General features: G+C 44.0%; 1 protein-coding gene across 2 annotated transcripts in view; it reads right to left on the bottom strand.

The window, feature by feature from the left end:
- The window catches only part of LOC130101122 (gastrula zinc finger protein XlCGF26.1-like), a 32,866-nt gene extending 18,905 nt beyond the window's left edge, over window positions 1-13,961 (bottom strand). The window contains exons 1-3 of one of the 2 annotated variants that reach the window (XM_056266696.1): window positions 13,724-13,961; window positions 12,674-12,922; window positions 3,563-4,813 (exon numbers count right to left, since the gene is read on the bottom strand). In XM_056266696.1, coding sequence (XP_056122671.1) covers window positions 3,563-4,813; window positions 12,674-12,758 — 1,336 coding nt within the window. In that variant the 5' untranslated portion in view covers window positions 12,759-12,922; window positions 13,724-13,961. Of the gene's footprint in view, window positions 1-3,162; window positions 4,814-12,673; window positions 12,923-13,723 lie in introns of those variants that run through there. The other variant, XM_056266695.1, reaches the window with a different exon arrangement.
- Between the last annotated feature and the right edge of the window lie 559 nt (window positions 13,962-14,520).

The following is a 14,520-nucleotide window of genomic DNA, read 5'->3' on the forward strand; positions in this document are numbered from 1 at the left end:
TAATAACGTTAGAACATCATGAAAATAAAAAATGACATGACAACTTATCGTTATAAAATCTTTATTTATTTTATTAAAAGTTAAGAATTCAGGTTTGTTTATCAGTATCTTAGCAAAGCTAACTTCCGCTGGAATTGTCGGATAGGAACCGTCCGTAACTTTTCGCAAGAGTTCAATCCGGATGACCAACGGACACGATTTCCTTCGCACTGCACTCGGTCGGACCCGTTTCGGACTCATTCGCATGCGGTCTGCGAATCTCCATAGGAAATGAATGACTTCCGGTCGTTTCGGAGCCGTATCGGAGCTGATTTCAACTGCCAGTGTGAAGGCGGCATTAACAGCGCGTGCGACGCCGCATCCAAAGATGAACGACTTCAAGCCGAATCTGCCCGAGCATGTACGTCTCACCGCACAGGCACGCAGTTTGCGCGTCTAAATTGCAAAGTTCATTGCAAAGTATTTTTGTTAAGGTTTTGTTTACTGTGTGTGATTTATTTAAAACAAAGCACGTTCATTGCAACGTTTTTTTTTGTTTGTTTTTTGTTAAGGAATCATTTAATGGAAAGCACATTCACTTCTAGTTGTCTTGCTGTTCATTTTAAATAAACGTAGAGCGAGTTGTCCTATAACAGACGAACAGATATTCAACCGAACGTCTGGCTGCTATCTAAAAAAAAAAAAAAAAAAAGGTCGACTATCAGTCGACTACGGCAAAATCTAACGAATCAGATTCGACAATGAAAATCCTTAGTCGAAAACAGCCCTAGTCATTTTTATAATTTGACGACGACTCCATATCGATATTGTCTAAGTTCAACGTTTTTACTGTTTTGCACGCAAAATACGCATGTTCACTTACCGGCCCGGGGATTCCCCAGTCGCAATTCGAAACAAATGACAACAAAATCAAATCCATCATTGTTAGTTTGAGTTTCACACATGTATTTAATGATCAGTAAAAATTAGGGCTGTCAAATGATTAATCGTGATTAATCACATCCAAAATAAAAGGTTTTTTTACATAATATATGTGGGTGCACTGTGTATAATTATTTTATATATATAAATACACACACATGCTTGTATATATTTAAGAAATATTTTCATGTATATACTGTATATAGATTTATATATAATTTATATTATATATAAATATAAATATTTTATATATAAATAATATTTTTTTCTTAAATATTTATATATATACAAAATAATTATACACAGTGCACCCACATATATTATGTAAAAAAAACTTTTATTTTGGATGTGATTAATCGTGATTAATAATTTGACAGCTCTAGTAAAAATATGTTGTTGTCATTATTTATTCAAATAAATTTGCGATAAAGTAAAATGCGATCAGGCCATCCTTAAAAATATTCTTGTTTGCCGTAACCCGACCGACCCTGTTAAATTAGGACCGACCCAATTATTTATTTATTTACTTGCCGGTTGTAAACTTGCATTAAGACCGACCGATTTTTTTTTTTTACTCTTCAAACAACTAATACAAATGCAATAAAATAATATACATTTATTATAGTAAGTATTGTGAATATAAATTGCGTAGGCTACGTTCTTTCTTTTAAATAAAAACCCGGGGCGTCATCTATTATGATTATGTTTACACCATTGGTTTACGCATGTCACACTATGGCCTGTGCGTTCGCTTCGTTTCATTCACTGTCAATGGTTCGCGCTCGGTGATGATGGCTGCGGCGCGGCTGCTTGTGAAATACGTCTGTATGAGCCTACATTTAGTCGCTCATTATTCGAAATTCTTAATGGTCAAATAGGGAATCGATGTTAACGGCCTTTTCTCGGAGCGCGTCCAGCTCGTCATGACATGCCCACCGCGAACGCGCGTCACACAGCAACTGCAGGCTCTGACAAACAAACACACATAAGTGTGGGAAGCCAAACACACCGAAAGGGGGACGAAACGGCGCGGTGTGTTACAGAGTTCGCGCTGCGCTGACTTGTAATCTGCGTGGCTCAATGGACCGAGACGCGCGAGCGCGACAGACTCGACAGCGCAGGAGAAGTGTTTGCTTGCGCCAGCCAATGGTCAGAGCGGCGGGAACTAATCTCACCAGCGCCACGCTGACCAATAAAACAGCACATCCCATACCGAAATGTACTAAATTGCACAAAAGAAAATCGACCATTCCATAATATGTCAGGACTACTTAATCGGCCTATAGTTTCCTACACTGCGCCTAGCTTTTTGACCACACTGATTTCCGTTAATAATAGCAGATGTTTATGGGTCAAATCTCTCACTCTCTCCCTGCAACTTTTTGTTACCCTCCTTTCCTGCCCCTAGACCAGAAAGGGGGCTTGTAACAGTATGGGTCAAATGTAAACGAATGGTGCCAAACGCGCTGTTTTATTGGTCGGCGCGGCGCTGGTGAGATTAGTCATTTTAATTTATTTGTTTCCCTCTGAAAATCCACTTTCATTGAAATCTAGTGGCTCCTTTTTTTTTTGATACTGCCTATTTTTTTCCAAATGAATGCAGCTGGAATTAATGCAATAAATATGTGTTTTTTTTTTACAAAGATTTCAAATTGTTTGTGGTCTATAACCTGTATCAGAATGAGGTTCGCAATGGTGCGCCCGAAGGCATGGGGGTTGAAGACCCAGTCAGTGACGTCACGATATGCAAATTTGTTTAAATTCATACCGACCTAATCACTATGACCAAAATTATCCTTTTTTTTTTTACATTGAATCTTGAAAAAAAAAAATATAGACCTACCTACCGACCCTTTTTTTTTTTTTTTTTGCTGTTACTGCAAACCAAAATATTTTTAAGGATGGCCTCAGACTAAAAGTAGTAATGCGATAGGGGGCCCCGGCTGTCAATCAATATCTTCCAGTCACGCGGGCCCGATTGGTCCGGCCCCGTAAGCAACTGCGTTCCCTGCTTACCGATAGTTACGCATGTGCTGCTGAAGCTTTTGGTCGCTTTTAGAGAGAAAGATTTCTCATAACTGCTGGTCTAGGAACAGTTTTCTCCATAATAATAGCATGTTGGCAGTTGCCTCAGCCTGTTGACACTAATGACTTCACTTCACCATAATTAATGAGGTGAAAACAGGGGCCTAGACCTTATTCAGAGCAGCAACATGATAGGCATGAAAGTGAGGCTGTGAAGATAGACTTACCGTGTTTTAAAAACTATTTCCAAAAACATATATTAGACTTGTTTTCAGTTTAAACAAGTTAAACACAGTTAAACACCTTTTGTCAAGACAATTGTTTTTTTCTGTTTATTTCTCATAATTGCATGTACTATCAGAAGACAATATAGTAAACTTTGTAAATAAGTAAGTGACATAAATATAATTCAAGATAGACCTACTAAGCACACAATCCATGCAGAGAGATTTTGCACACAAACAAGATTAACACTGTTGAAGCTTGACCTCTTAAGTCTTTCTAGTCTTTCAATTATTTAAACAAAAACAAACAAAAAACTAGATCCTCCATATTTTGTCTTGTGGAATTTATCTGAATGTAGTTGATATGAACACAAATGTTGATCACTTGCAACAGTTTTTCATATGAGCATGAAGGCTTGATAAATGTTTAAAACTCTCCCCACACTGAGTACAGTGGTACGGCTTCTCTCCAGTATGAACTCTCTTGTGTGTTTTCAGGTTTCCAGACTTAGTGAAACTCTTCTCACAATATGAGCACTTGTAAGGTTTTTCTCCAGTATGAGTTCTTTGGTGCCGTTTCATATTACTAGATGTAGTAAAGCTCTTCCCACAGTCACAACACACATGATCTCTCACTTCATTATGTATTTTTTGGTGCAGTTTAAAACTGTCCAGCCGTGAAAAACTCTTTCCACAGAGAGAACACACATAAGGCTTCTCGTCTGAATGAACTTTCAGGTGTGATTTTAGATGTGTTGACGAAATAAACCCTTTACCACATCGATCACAGTTAAATGTTTTTTCTCTAGAGTGAATACGCAAATGATGCTTGAGTAAGGATGAAGATGTGAAACTCTTTCCACACTGAGTGCATGGATACGGTTTCTCTCCAGTGTGAATTCTCATGTGTGTCTTAAGGTCTCCTTTTTCTCTGAAACTCTTTCCACAGAGAGAACACAAGTGAGGCTTAGCACCTGTGTGACAAGTTAGGTGTTTTTTGAGATATGATGGTGAAGTAAAACCTTTTCCACACAGAGTACAGTAATACGGCTTCTCTCCAGTATGAACTCGCTCATGATATTTCAGTGATTCAGAATGAGTGAAACTCTTGTCACAATATGAGCACTTGTAAGGTTTTTCTCCAGTATGAATTCTTTGGTGCAGTTTCAGTTTGTCAGCTCTAGTAAAGCTCTTCCCACAGTCACAACACACATGATCTCTCACTTCATTATGTGTTTTCTGGTGCTGTTTAAAACTATTCAGCCGTGGAAAACTCTTTCCACAGAGAGAACACACATAAGGCTTCTCATCTGAATGAACTTGCAGGTGTTGTTTTAGACTTGAGGATGAAATAAAATCTTTACCACACTGATCACAGTTGAATGGTTTTTCTCCAGAGTGAATGTGCAGATGATACTTGAGAGCTGATGCATGAGTAAAACTCTTCTCACACTGAGTGCATGGATACGGTTTCTCTCCAGTGTGAATTCTCATGTGTATCTTAAGGTTTATTTTATTTTGGTAACTCTTTCCACACTGAGAGCAGGAGTGCAGCTTATTGGCTTTTGTTTCTTGAGTTTTGAAGTCGCAGTGTTTCTTGACGTCATTTAGTTTCTGTCTTTGCTCCTTCACTTCCATCTGGACTAAAATAAACATATTAATCAGTTAGAATCAGTTCAATGAGGTTAAATGTGAGAATTAAAATCACTTAGCAAGCAGAAAACAAGACACCCGTCTGTATAAAGTATCTTTGAAAGGTCAGTTTTGTCATTCTCTTGTTAAAGCGATTAAAACTGGCTTATGATCATTTACATGCATTTCTCTGTTATTTGTAATCCATATTTCAGAGATACGAAAGCAGTCAACAATGAAGAATCAAGAATGGACACCAACCAGGGTTTCCATTGTCCGGTAATTACCGGACATTGGCCTGGAAAAAAATGAAATGTCCGACAAAATTAAATCTCTCCGGTCAAATTGTCGGATAAAAATGGCATAATAATCCCGCCCCCTTAACACAATATGAATTTGAGAATAAGCCTAAAATGTATAAAGCAAAAATACCCCGACCTTTGGCTATGTTATAAAGGAACTGGCTCTACCGTCTGAAAGTTATTAAACAACATCGCATGCTGCATTTCAAATAAAGCGCACGCCTCAAAACGGCTGTAATATAGACCTAAACAACGAACGATTGAGTGAGACGTTTCAAATATGGCCAGGCCCAGGCAGGCTAGCCTTAAAAGCTTTTTTCAGAGGCCAGACGCGACGGACGATGGTGAATCAGGAACATCTCATTATATAGATCAGTGGTTCTAATCTGCGCACTCGTAGGCTACAGTTTTTTTTTCTCTCATCAAAACTGAATAGCCTATGTTCATCAGTGGTTACAGCCTATATCAAGCAGGGACACGTTTGTGTGCATTTTATTTTGTGATTTCACCGGAATGAATAGAGTCTCCGCAACGGTGATAGATTGAAACGCGCGTCCGAGTGAAGATTCCGCAACTCGCACAGCGCGCCGTCCATGACACTGATAGCAGCGGACACGAGCGCTCAGCTTGATTTCAAAAACAACAGATTTTAGCGCTAGATCTCTTATTTAATAGCGAACTAAATTAATGATCTGCTAGTTAACTGGAGATGTTTTATTTATTTGTATTAGGTACATCCGTGCCTCAATGTTTCAAAAAGTGAATGTGTGTGAAACCATAGTAAAAAACGTACTCGGTTACTAACGTAACCTCGGTTCTCTCTAGAGAGGGAACGAGTACTGCGTAATATCTTACGCTAGGGGAAAACCTCTTTTCCTCGATATATTGAAGCCAAAAAATTATCCTTAATTTTGTATTAATGTAAAACGCATTGCAGCAGCATGCAGACATAGGCAAGGCGGCTTAGCGTGCCTATTGGCTGTCCTGCAGCAATTGCAGCAGCCTATCGAGAAGGGCCCTTCTGTGAGGGCGTGGCGTGGCCTAGCCCAATAAATATAGCTCGATGGGCTGATATAATCTGGTTTTCATCGCCGAAGCGAACCAGAGCGTGTTGCATGCACGGCAAGATACGCAGTACTCGTTCCCTCTATAGAGAGGACCGAGGTTACGTTAGTAACCGAGTACGTTCTCTTACGAGAGGTTCTCTCGTACTGCCTAATATCTTACGCTAGGGGAACAATGTAAAACGCTGTGCGTGCTGGGATCCGACACTAAAGTCCCAAGGGTATGTGCCCGGGGCTCATATAGTATACCATCACCAGGGACTCACAGAGAGTCTGAGAAGTGAGGCTAGAAGCATCATTCCCAATAACATTTAGCGTCCTAAGGAAGCTAGTCACTTATACTGTAGTGTTCCACACAGTCAGGGTGAAACATTCGGCCTGAACTGTGCAATAGTATGGGTCTTACTTTGCCCATATTAGCTTTAGTCGGTTAGCGAGCTGCGCTCGAGCGATTGTAGTATTCTGAGCCGAAGTACGGGGCAGATAATACTTGTTTTATACCGACAGCAGTTTAGCCTGTAAGGCGGGAACCTCCAGGTTATAAAACCTTATAAATGTAGACGGGGAGGCCCAGCCTGCCGCCATACAGATATCTTGTAGGGTAATCCCGCTAGACCATGCCGATTGTGGAATGCACTTTAACATCTAGAGGGCACTCAAGGCCCTTTGACGTGTATGCCAGCGCTATGGCATCGACTATCCATCTGGATAGGCTTTGTTTCGATGCAGCTAGTCCCTTAGAACGCCCGCTGAACGAAACGAAAAGCTGCTCAGTCTGTCTGAAAACTGACGAGCGAGACACATAAGCCCTTAATACCCTGACTGGGCAAAGGAAGCTCGCGTCCATCTCCTCGTTACAAACCGGCAGGGCAGACAGGGAAATAACCTGGGCTCTGAACGGTGTATTGAGGGATTTAGGTACATATCCATGTCTTGGTTTGAGTATGACTTTCGAGTCATTTGGCCCAAATTCCAAACATGTCGCGCTCACTGAGAGCGCTTGCAAATCCCCTACGCGCTTCACTGAAGCGAGAGCCATAAGATACGCTGTCTTAAACGACAGGTGTTTCATGTCCGACAAATGGATTGGCTCGAATGGGGCACCTTTCATGGCTTCCAGAACCATTGAAAGGTCCCACATGGGGATTGAGGGGGGTCTGGGAGGATTTAGCCTCTTAGCTCCTTTAAGGAAGTGGATGACCAGATCATTCTTCCCCAGTGACTGGCCAGTCGCGGGTTTTGTAAACGCAGCTATGGCCGCCACATATACCTTGAGCGTGGATGGGGTTCTGCCCTTATCCAGCAGCTCTTGAAGGAAGGAAAGAACTCCCGTAACCCCGCAGTCTGGGGGTGAAAAGTCATGGGCTTTGCACCATCCAGCAAACACCGACCATTTTGAGGCATAGAGTCGCCTAGTAGACGATGCTCTAGCCTGCGTGATCGTGTTCAGCACTCCCTCGGGGAGGTTTGCGGGTACCCATTGATGGCCCATGCGTGCAAGGACCAATGTTCCGGGTAAGGATTCCAAATTGAGCCCCTGGCCTGAGAAAGGAGGTCTTTCCTCATCGGTATTGGCCATGGGGCAGTGCTCGCCAGCTGCATCAGGACTGGAAACCACGCTTGGTTCGTCCAGAGCAGCGCCACAAGGAGCACTGAGCATCCGTTTTCCCTTATTCGTTCCAATACCTGAGGCAGGAGTGAAATGGGGGGAAAAGCATAGAGGGGGCAGCGGGGCCAGACGTGGGCCAGCGCATCCTTGCTCTTGGAGAAAAAATTCGGGCAGTGAGCATTCTCTTGAGACGCGAACAGGTCTATCTGCGCTCTGCCGAATGTCTCCCATAGCAGAAGGACCGTCTGCGGGTGCAGAGACCATTCCCCTGCTGGAACATTGTTCCTGGACAATCTGTCCGGTCCCAAATTCAGGTGACCAGGCACATGTGCTGCTCTCAGTGAGCGCAAATTGTGCTGAGCCCATACCAGGAGGCGTTCTGTCAGCCTGTAAAGGTTTCGGGATCTGACGCCGCCCTGGCGATTTATGTAGGCTAGCACTGACATGTTGTCCGAGCGGACCAAGACGTGGTGGCCTTTTATTCGGGGACAGAAGCGCCTCAGCTCTTTGATACCAACCTTTCTTTTGAAAGCCACGTGTCTAGTATCTGTAAAACTGCATTTTTCCATCTTAAAAATATATCTAAAATACGCCATATGCTCTCATTGGGAAATGCGGAACAATTAGTTCATGCGTTCATGACCTCAAGGCTAGACTATTGTAATACTCTACTGGGTGGTTGCCCTGCACGCTTAATAAATAAACTACAGCTAGTTCAAAACGCAGCAGCTCGAGTTCTTACCAGAACCAGGAAATATGACCATATTAGCCCGGTTCTGTCAACACTGCATTGGCTCCCTATTAAACATCGTATAAATTTTAAAATATTGTTGATTACTTACAAAGCACTAAATGGTTTAGCTCCGCAGTACTTGAGAGAGCTCTTAAAGCATTATAGTCCTTCACGTCTATTGCGATCTCAAAATTCCGGCCAGTTGATAAAACCTAGAATATCTAAATCGACTGCTGGCGGTAGATCCTTGTCCTATTTAGCACCAAAACTTTGGAACAGTCTTCCTACCATTGTCCGAGAAGCAGACACACTCAGTTCAAAGCTAGACTAAAAACCCATCTCTTTGACCTAGCATACACATAATACATTATAGACTTCTATAATTCAATGTTAGGCTGCATAGATTAGGTCAGCCGGAACTGGGAACACTTCCCTTAAATCTTGATGTACTCGTTACATCATAAGAAGAATGGCATCTACGCTAATATTAGTGTCTTTGTTTATCCCGAGGTTTTCCCGCAGCCTGCCGGATCCAGGCCGTATCCAGATCTGACGAAGGAGCTTTGCCTGGACCCGATGACAATGCAGTGCTGAAGTGTCAACTATCCTCTCCCTATGGAGGATCCCTTTCCCACTCTACAGATAAAGCGTTGTGAATTTCGGTTCGCGTACCCCTAAGTGATAAAATAAAACAAAATTCTGTATCAAAATTTATAGGCAAGACATAGTTTGTTTAGGCATGGGTTGTATGGAATTACAAACCTGCGCACATATTTTCAAAAGCACATAACTATAGAATCAATTCTGAATGTGCATATGAACGCCGTCAGCGTTAAGCACAGGTTCGCGTTTAAAGTCTGATCATTTCGACGGAGGTGAATCAATCAAAATTAACTTTAGCTGGAAATAACATTATTCAAGAACCGCTATAAAGCCAAAACAATCTCTGTTACCTTAAATTATATGTTTATCTCTGTAAAGCTGCTTTGAAACAATCCATTGTTAAAAGCGCTATATAAATGAAGATGACTTGACTTGACTTGACTCAGCGCGAGATCGACTGCCATCATCTCTAGACAGTTTATGTGTAGGAGCTTCTCTCGTTCTGACCACTGGCCGAAAAACGGTCTTGCCCTCGAGCAGCGCTCCCCATCCCGAGGTGGAGGCGTCCATGGACACCACCTGCACACTCGAGGAAGTCCCCAGGCTTACACCTGACTGGTACCAGTCGTTCGCCTCCCAAGGTTTCAGAGCTGTGACGCATTTCTGATTGACCCTGAGGCGAAACTGACCGGAGGTCCAAGCTCAAGGCGGCACTCGTGCTTTCAGCCACTACTGCAGTGGGCGCATGCGAAGCCGACCCAGCTGAAGGACTGATGACGCTGATGCCATGAGGCCCAGCATCTTCTGAAATCTCCAGAGAGGGACTATAGTGCTGCAGCGGAAGGATTTCACGAAGCGCTGAATGTTCAGTCTGCGCTCTGGCGATAGTTGCGCTGTCATTGCGCAGATTGCGGCGTGCAGCCTGGCCGCGCTCAAATCCCTTATAGCAGTCTGCTGAGAGAGAGTGAGCGGGGCGAGTCCCGTAGGGCTTAACATGTCTGTGAGTGAATGTGGGCGCGTGACAGCGGGCACATTCATTGCACTGAAAACACCATCGGCCTGAGCTGACTGAATGTGTGTTGGTTTTGTTTTTACAAAAACCGTGGGACATGTGGTGTGTAGTGTTTGTGGGCACCGAGACGTGGGCACATTCACTACATTTGATGCACAATCGACATGAGGCGATTTTATTTGTGCGAGCCCTGCAGTGTTGCGGGCTGTGTTTGTGTGTAGAAATGAGCACTGGTTTGTGGGCATTTTTATTACACTCATAACACCATCGGCCGTGGCCGGAACACCAGAAATTACATTCTTTATGTGATTTATCTGGGTCGCCGTAAAAACGGCGTTTGTGTGCAGGCAAGCGGGCCGTGGGGCCGACTTGTTTACTGCATAATACACTGGGACAGCCACAAATCTTGGAACTGAACGAGCGAGAAATTTTGGTGAAACTCCGGCCGCGGCGGGACTTGAAGACCGTCGTTTTTCTTGGAGTGCTAGGACGACTTTGAGGCCTCGGGCTTGATCTCAATCTTTGGCCGGGGCCCGCGCAGAGGGGGGCGGCGGCCTGGCAGCACTGTGGAGCGGCGGCGGGCGGAGGCTGTGGCTGAGAGCTGCGAGCAGACGGCTGTTTAGGGCGACCTGCTGCGGAGCTAGAGCGCCGAGGAACACAGAGCGCTCCGAGTCCGGCATCTCTGACAGCGTCAACCATAAGTGTCTCTCAGCGACGGTGAGAGAAGCCATAATCCGCCCAATGACCTGTGCAGCAGATTTTGCGGTGCGAAGAGCCAGGTCTGTAGCGCTACGTAAATCCGGCACGCTAATAGCTTCCTGGCCTTCCTCGTCCATTTTTCGGAGAAGGTCGGTCTGGAGTATATACAGTATGGCCATAGAGTGAAGAGCCGACACAGCCTGCCCAGCGGCGGTGTAAGTGCGGGAGTGCAGGGCTGACGTGGTGCGGCAAGCCTTAGATGGTAGGGCCGTCTTAGCTCGCCGTCCAGCAGAGGGCGGGCAAAGTTGGGCCGCTACGGCTTCTTCCACGCCTATTCTTTCGCACCGTCCACAACGGAGAATGCAGCAGAAACAGAGGGACGCACTCGGGCTGAGAAGGGGGCACTCCAAGACTTCGCGACTTCTTCGTGTAGCTCAGGAAGAAAAGGCGCGGGTCTAGACGACGCTGGGGTGCAGTCACCTTGCAGGAAACACCCATCCAGTCGGTTGCGCGCGGGCGCCTCCCACTCGAGGCCGAGGCTCGCAACGGCCTGCGAGAGAAGACGCATCAGTTCCGACTCGATGTTGGCTCGCTTTACTGACGGTCCACGGGCAGAGGTCCACAGAGCTCGCCCAATCCTCGCTGTCCGATGCCAGTAGAGAGCAGCTGGCCTCCCCTGCAGAGATCACTGGCTCGTCGTCATCGATGGCGGCAGACCGCGGCCGCTGTCCGTCAGTGAGCGAGCAGAGCAACACTGGCGAAGCTGGCGGGCGCACCGGCGAGCATTCGCGTGTTAGAGGAGGCTCAGGGACCCGTTGAGCACAGCGCTTTTTACGGCGCGGCACTGTAGCGGGCGGAAGTGCAGTCTCGGTGAAGAATGCCAGGCGAGTCCGCAGAGTCAACATAGGCAATAGCTCGCAGTGAGGGCATCCGCCGTCGGCGAGCGCGAGAGCTGCATGATCCTCTCCCAGGCAGGAAACGCAAATCACATGGCGGTCCCCGTCGCTGAGTGGGGCTCGGCACGAGCCACAGGAGGATGGCATCTTTAAAAAGTTGCGGCTCTTTTAGAGTGAAGGGTGTGCGTCACGGGGCGAACACAAGCAGTGAAAGGATATAGTACGGCGGATAGCGTAGCAGGAACGGCGGCTGAAGGCGGCGAGGTGAAGGCCAGCGACTTCAGAGGCAGAGGGCTCGTCCGGCAGAAAGCTGTTTCAACGGCGCGGCTTCTCACTCTGGATCCAGCGGTGCCTACGCTTCGCTGAAGAGATGAAAATCAGATTCTATCAGCCCATCGAGCTATATTTATAGGGCTAGGCCACGCCCGCTTCGGCGGGAGCATGACGCAATGGGCGCGAAGCGCCCTCATTGGACCGTCACAGAAGGGCCTTTCTCGATAGGCTGCTGCAATTGCCGCAGGACAGCCAATAGGCACGCTAAGCCGCCTTCCATATGTCTGCATGCTGCTGAAATGCGTTTTACATTAATACAAAATTAAGGATAATTTTTTGGCTTCAATATCTCGTGGAAAAGAGGTTTCCCCTAGCGTAAGATATTACACAGTACGAGAGAACCTCTCGTAAGAGAACAATTGGTGTTGATTGACGCCAATCGGAGGTTCATGTTTTTTTCCGTCTATTTGAAAGTAAGGCTAATAATAACATGTTGCATTCTATATGGCCTGATTATTTGATTTTGTTTTAAGTTACATAGCCTGCCTCCAGTTTTCCTCAACTTGACTAATTAAGAGGCGATATTTGACCGGCATATCATCAAAATGTCCGTAAAACGAAACCTCTGCCGGTCACTATGACCGACACCATTTTTTTCTAGCGGAAACTCTGACACCAACCTATTTGTTCCTCAGTATCTTCATGTTTTATTCTGGATGGTTCTGGATCACTCATGTCTTCAATCTCCTCTTTAATAAACTCCATCTTTAACAGTCACACAGATTTCAGCTGCTACTCCTGGAGTTTGTCCTTCTCTTGTAGGATGATGGGAATATTCCCAGTATTTATTGGTGAATTGTTGTGGGAGGGGCTTCACTGCAGGTGTGAACTGTGATCACTGTGTGATACTGACGCCCACAGGACCAGATCTGGAAAAATAAAAGATCAGTTACTGAATTCGTACTGGATTACTTTAACAGTAAACACATATGGTGCCTTTGATTTACTTCAAATATAGAGCATTGTGATCGTTATATATTAGTAGCATATAAAACAACTGTATGTTGATAATTTTCATGTAACCCAGGATATAATAGACACAAGACGACAGAAATCAACCATCGATTAAGGGACTGAGAATGATGGCACAAAAAGAAATAATCTAACACTTGACCATCAAAATGTGGATAACAAGTACTTTACAATTATGATAATTTAAGTGTTTTTTTTTTTTCAGAATAATTTATCATATATTGCTCATTATTTAATTTAATTGATCATATATTGCAATTTTTGGTTGAACTATAGGCTAAAGCTTTCTTAATTGTTGAACTATTGTGAGGGACGCCAGATCTGCCAAATTCAAGGTTACTGAGTTTATACTTTAATAATTACACTTATTAAATGAAATGGCCATATGTGCTTGATTTAAGAAATATAGATAATGTTGATACGGTTATATAGTAGCATTTAAAACGGCTCTATATGAAGGTTGTTCATTGTTATGTGACTCCAGATTTTATAAGGATGAAACAAGTGGCATGTTAAATTATTATATATCAATTAAACAGGAATCTTACAAAGATAACAGAAATCATACAAAATATGCCTATATCGTTATGCTAATCAAAACTAACGTTAATGATTTAATTCTCTGTCGTTACGCTACGAACTGTACATTTGGGCAACACAAACATCAATTCTTAAATGATAAATATAACATATCTGACCTGCAGACTGGAAATATGCGGCATCTGGAAAAAATATTTCACATTTGCTTTTCATTCATGATCGTTAACACAACAGCGTCACTTTCAGCCTCAACTGGTGAAAGTTTCAGCTCTTGTCTCGTGTCTCTCGCGCTTTCCCTTTTTTTTATTGCATTATCAAGAACATTAACGTAATATACACTTACAGGGGATCACAACGTGTTCGACTGTTACGTTCATAGCAGCGTCAAAGGAAACAACAAACAGAAAGAGCGAGAGAGAAGAAAGAAAACAAAGCTATAGAAAGGCTCTCGCGCTTCTCTTTTCTGCGCATGCTCAGTGCGCGCGGTGTCATGTTTAAAGGGGCCGCATTCAGTAAATTCATCTACGCACTGGACCAAATCAAGTATTATAATAATTAATAATGCACAGTAATAATATATATAATATATGGGTTCAACAATAGATTCACCCTTACATAAAATCACCGGATCTTGGTGAATTAAGTTGGACCTCAATGTATAATGTGATTTATTGTCAGCCAACAGTTTCATGAAAACAACAAAATACATTTATAAATAAAATAGCTAGTGAACAGTATATGAATAAAACCCGAAGGTAAATAATCATAGGTGGTGTGTGTTTAAGGCTGGACAAGAGTTCTCACTCAAACCACTGCCTGCTGAACATTGGCGTAACGAGCCAACACCGGGCCCTTATGCAGGATTATCAAGGCGGCCCCCCTACTACAGCACGTGATGACGCAATGTCCACAAGTAGGCTACCATGAATAGGACAGGATATGATCATAGAGACAC

The sequence above is a fragment of the Rhinichthys klamathensis genome, unplaced genomic scaffold (assembly GCF_029890125.1).
Source record: "Rhinichthys klamathensis goyatoka isolate OS25496 unplaced genomic scaffold, OSU_Roscu_1.1 h1tg000253l_1, whole genome shotgun sequence".
NCBI lineage: Eukaryota > Metazoa > Chordata > Actinopteri > Cypriniformes > Leuciscidae > Rhinichthys > Rhinichthys klamathensis.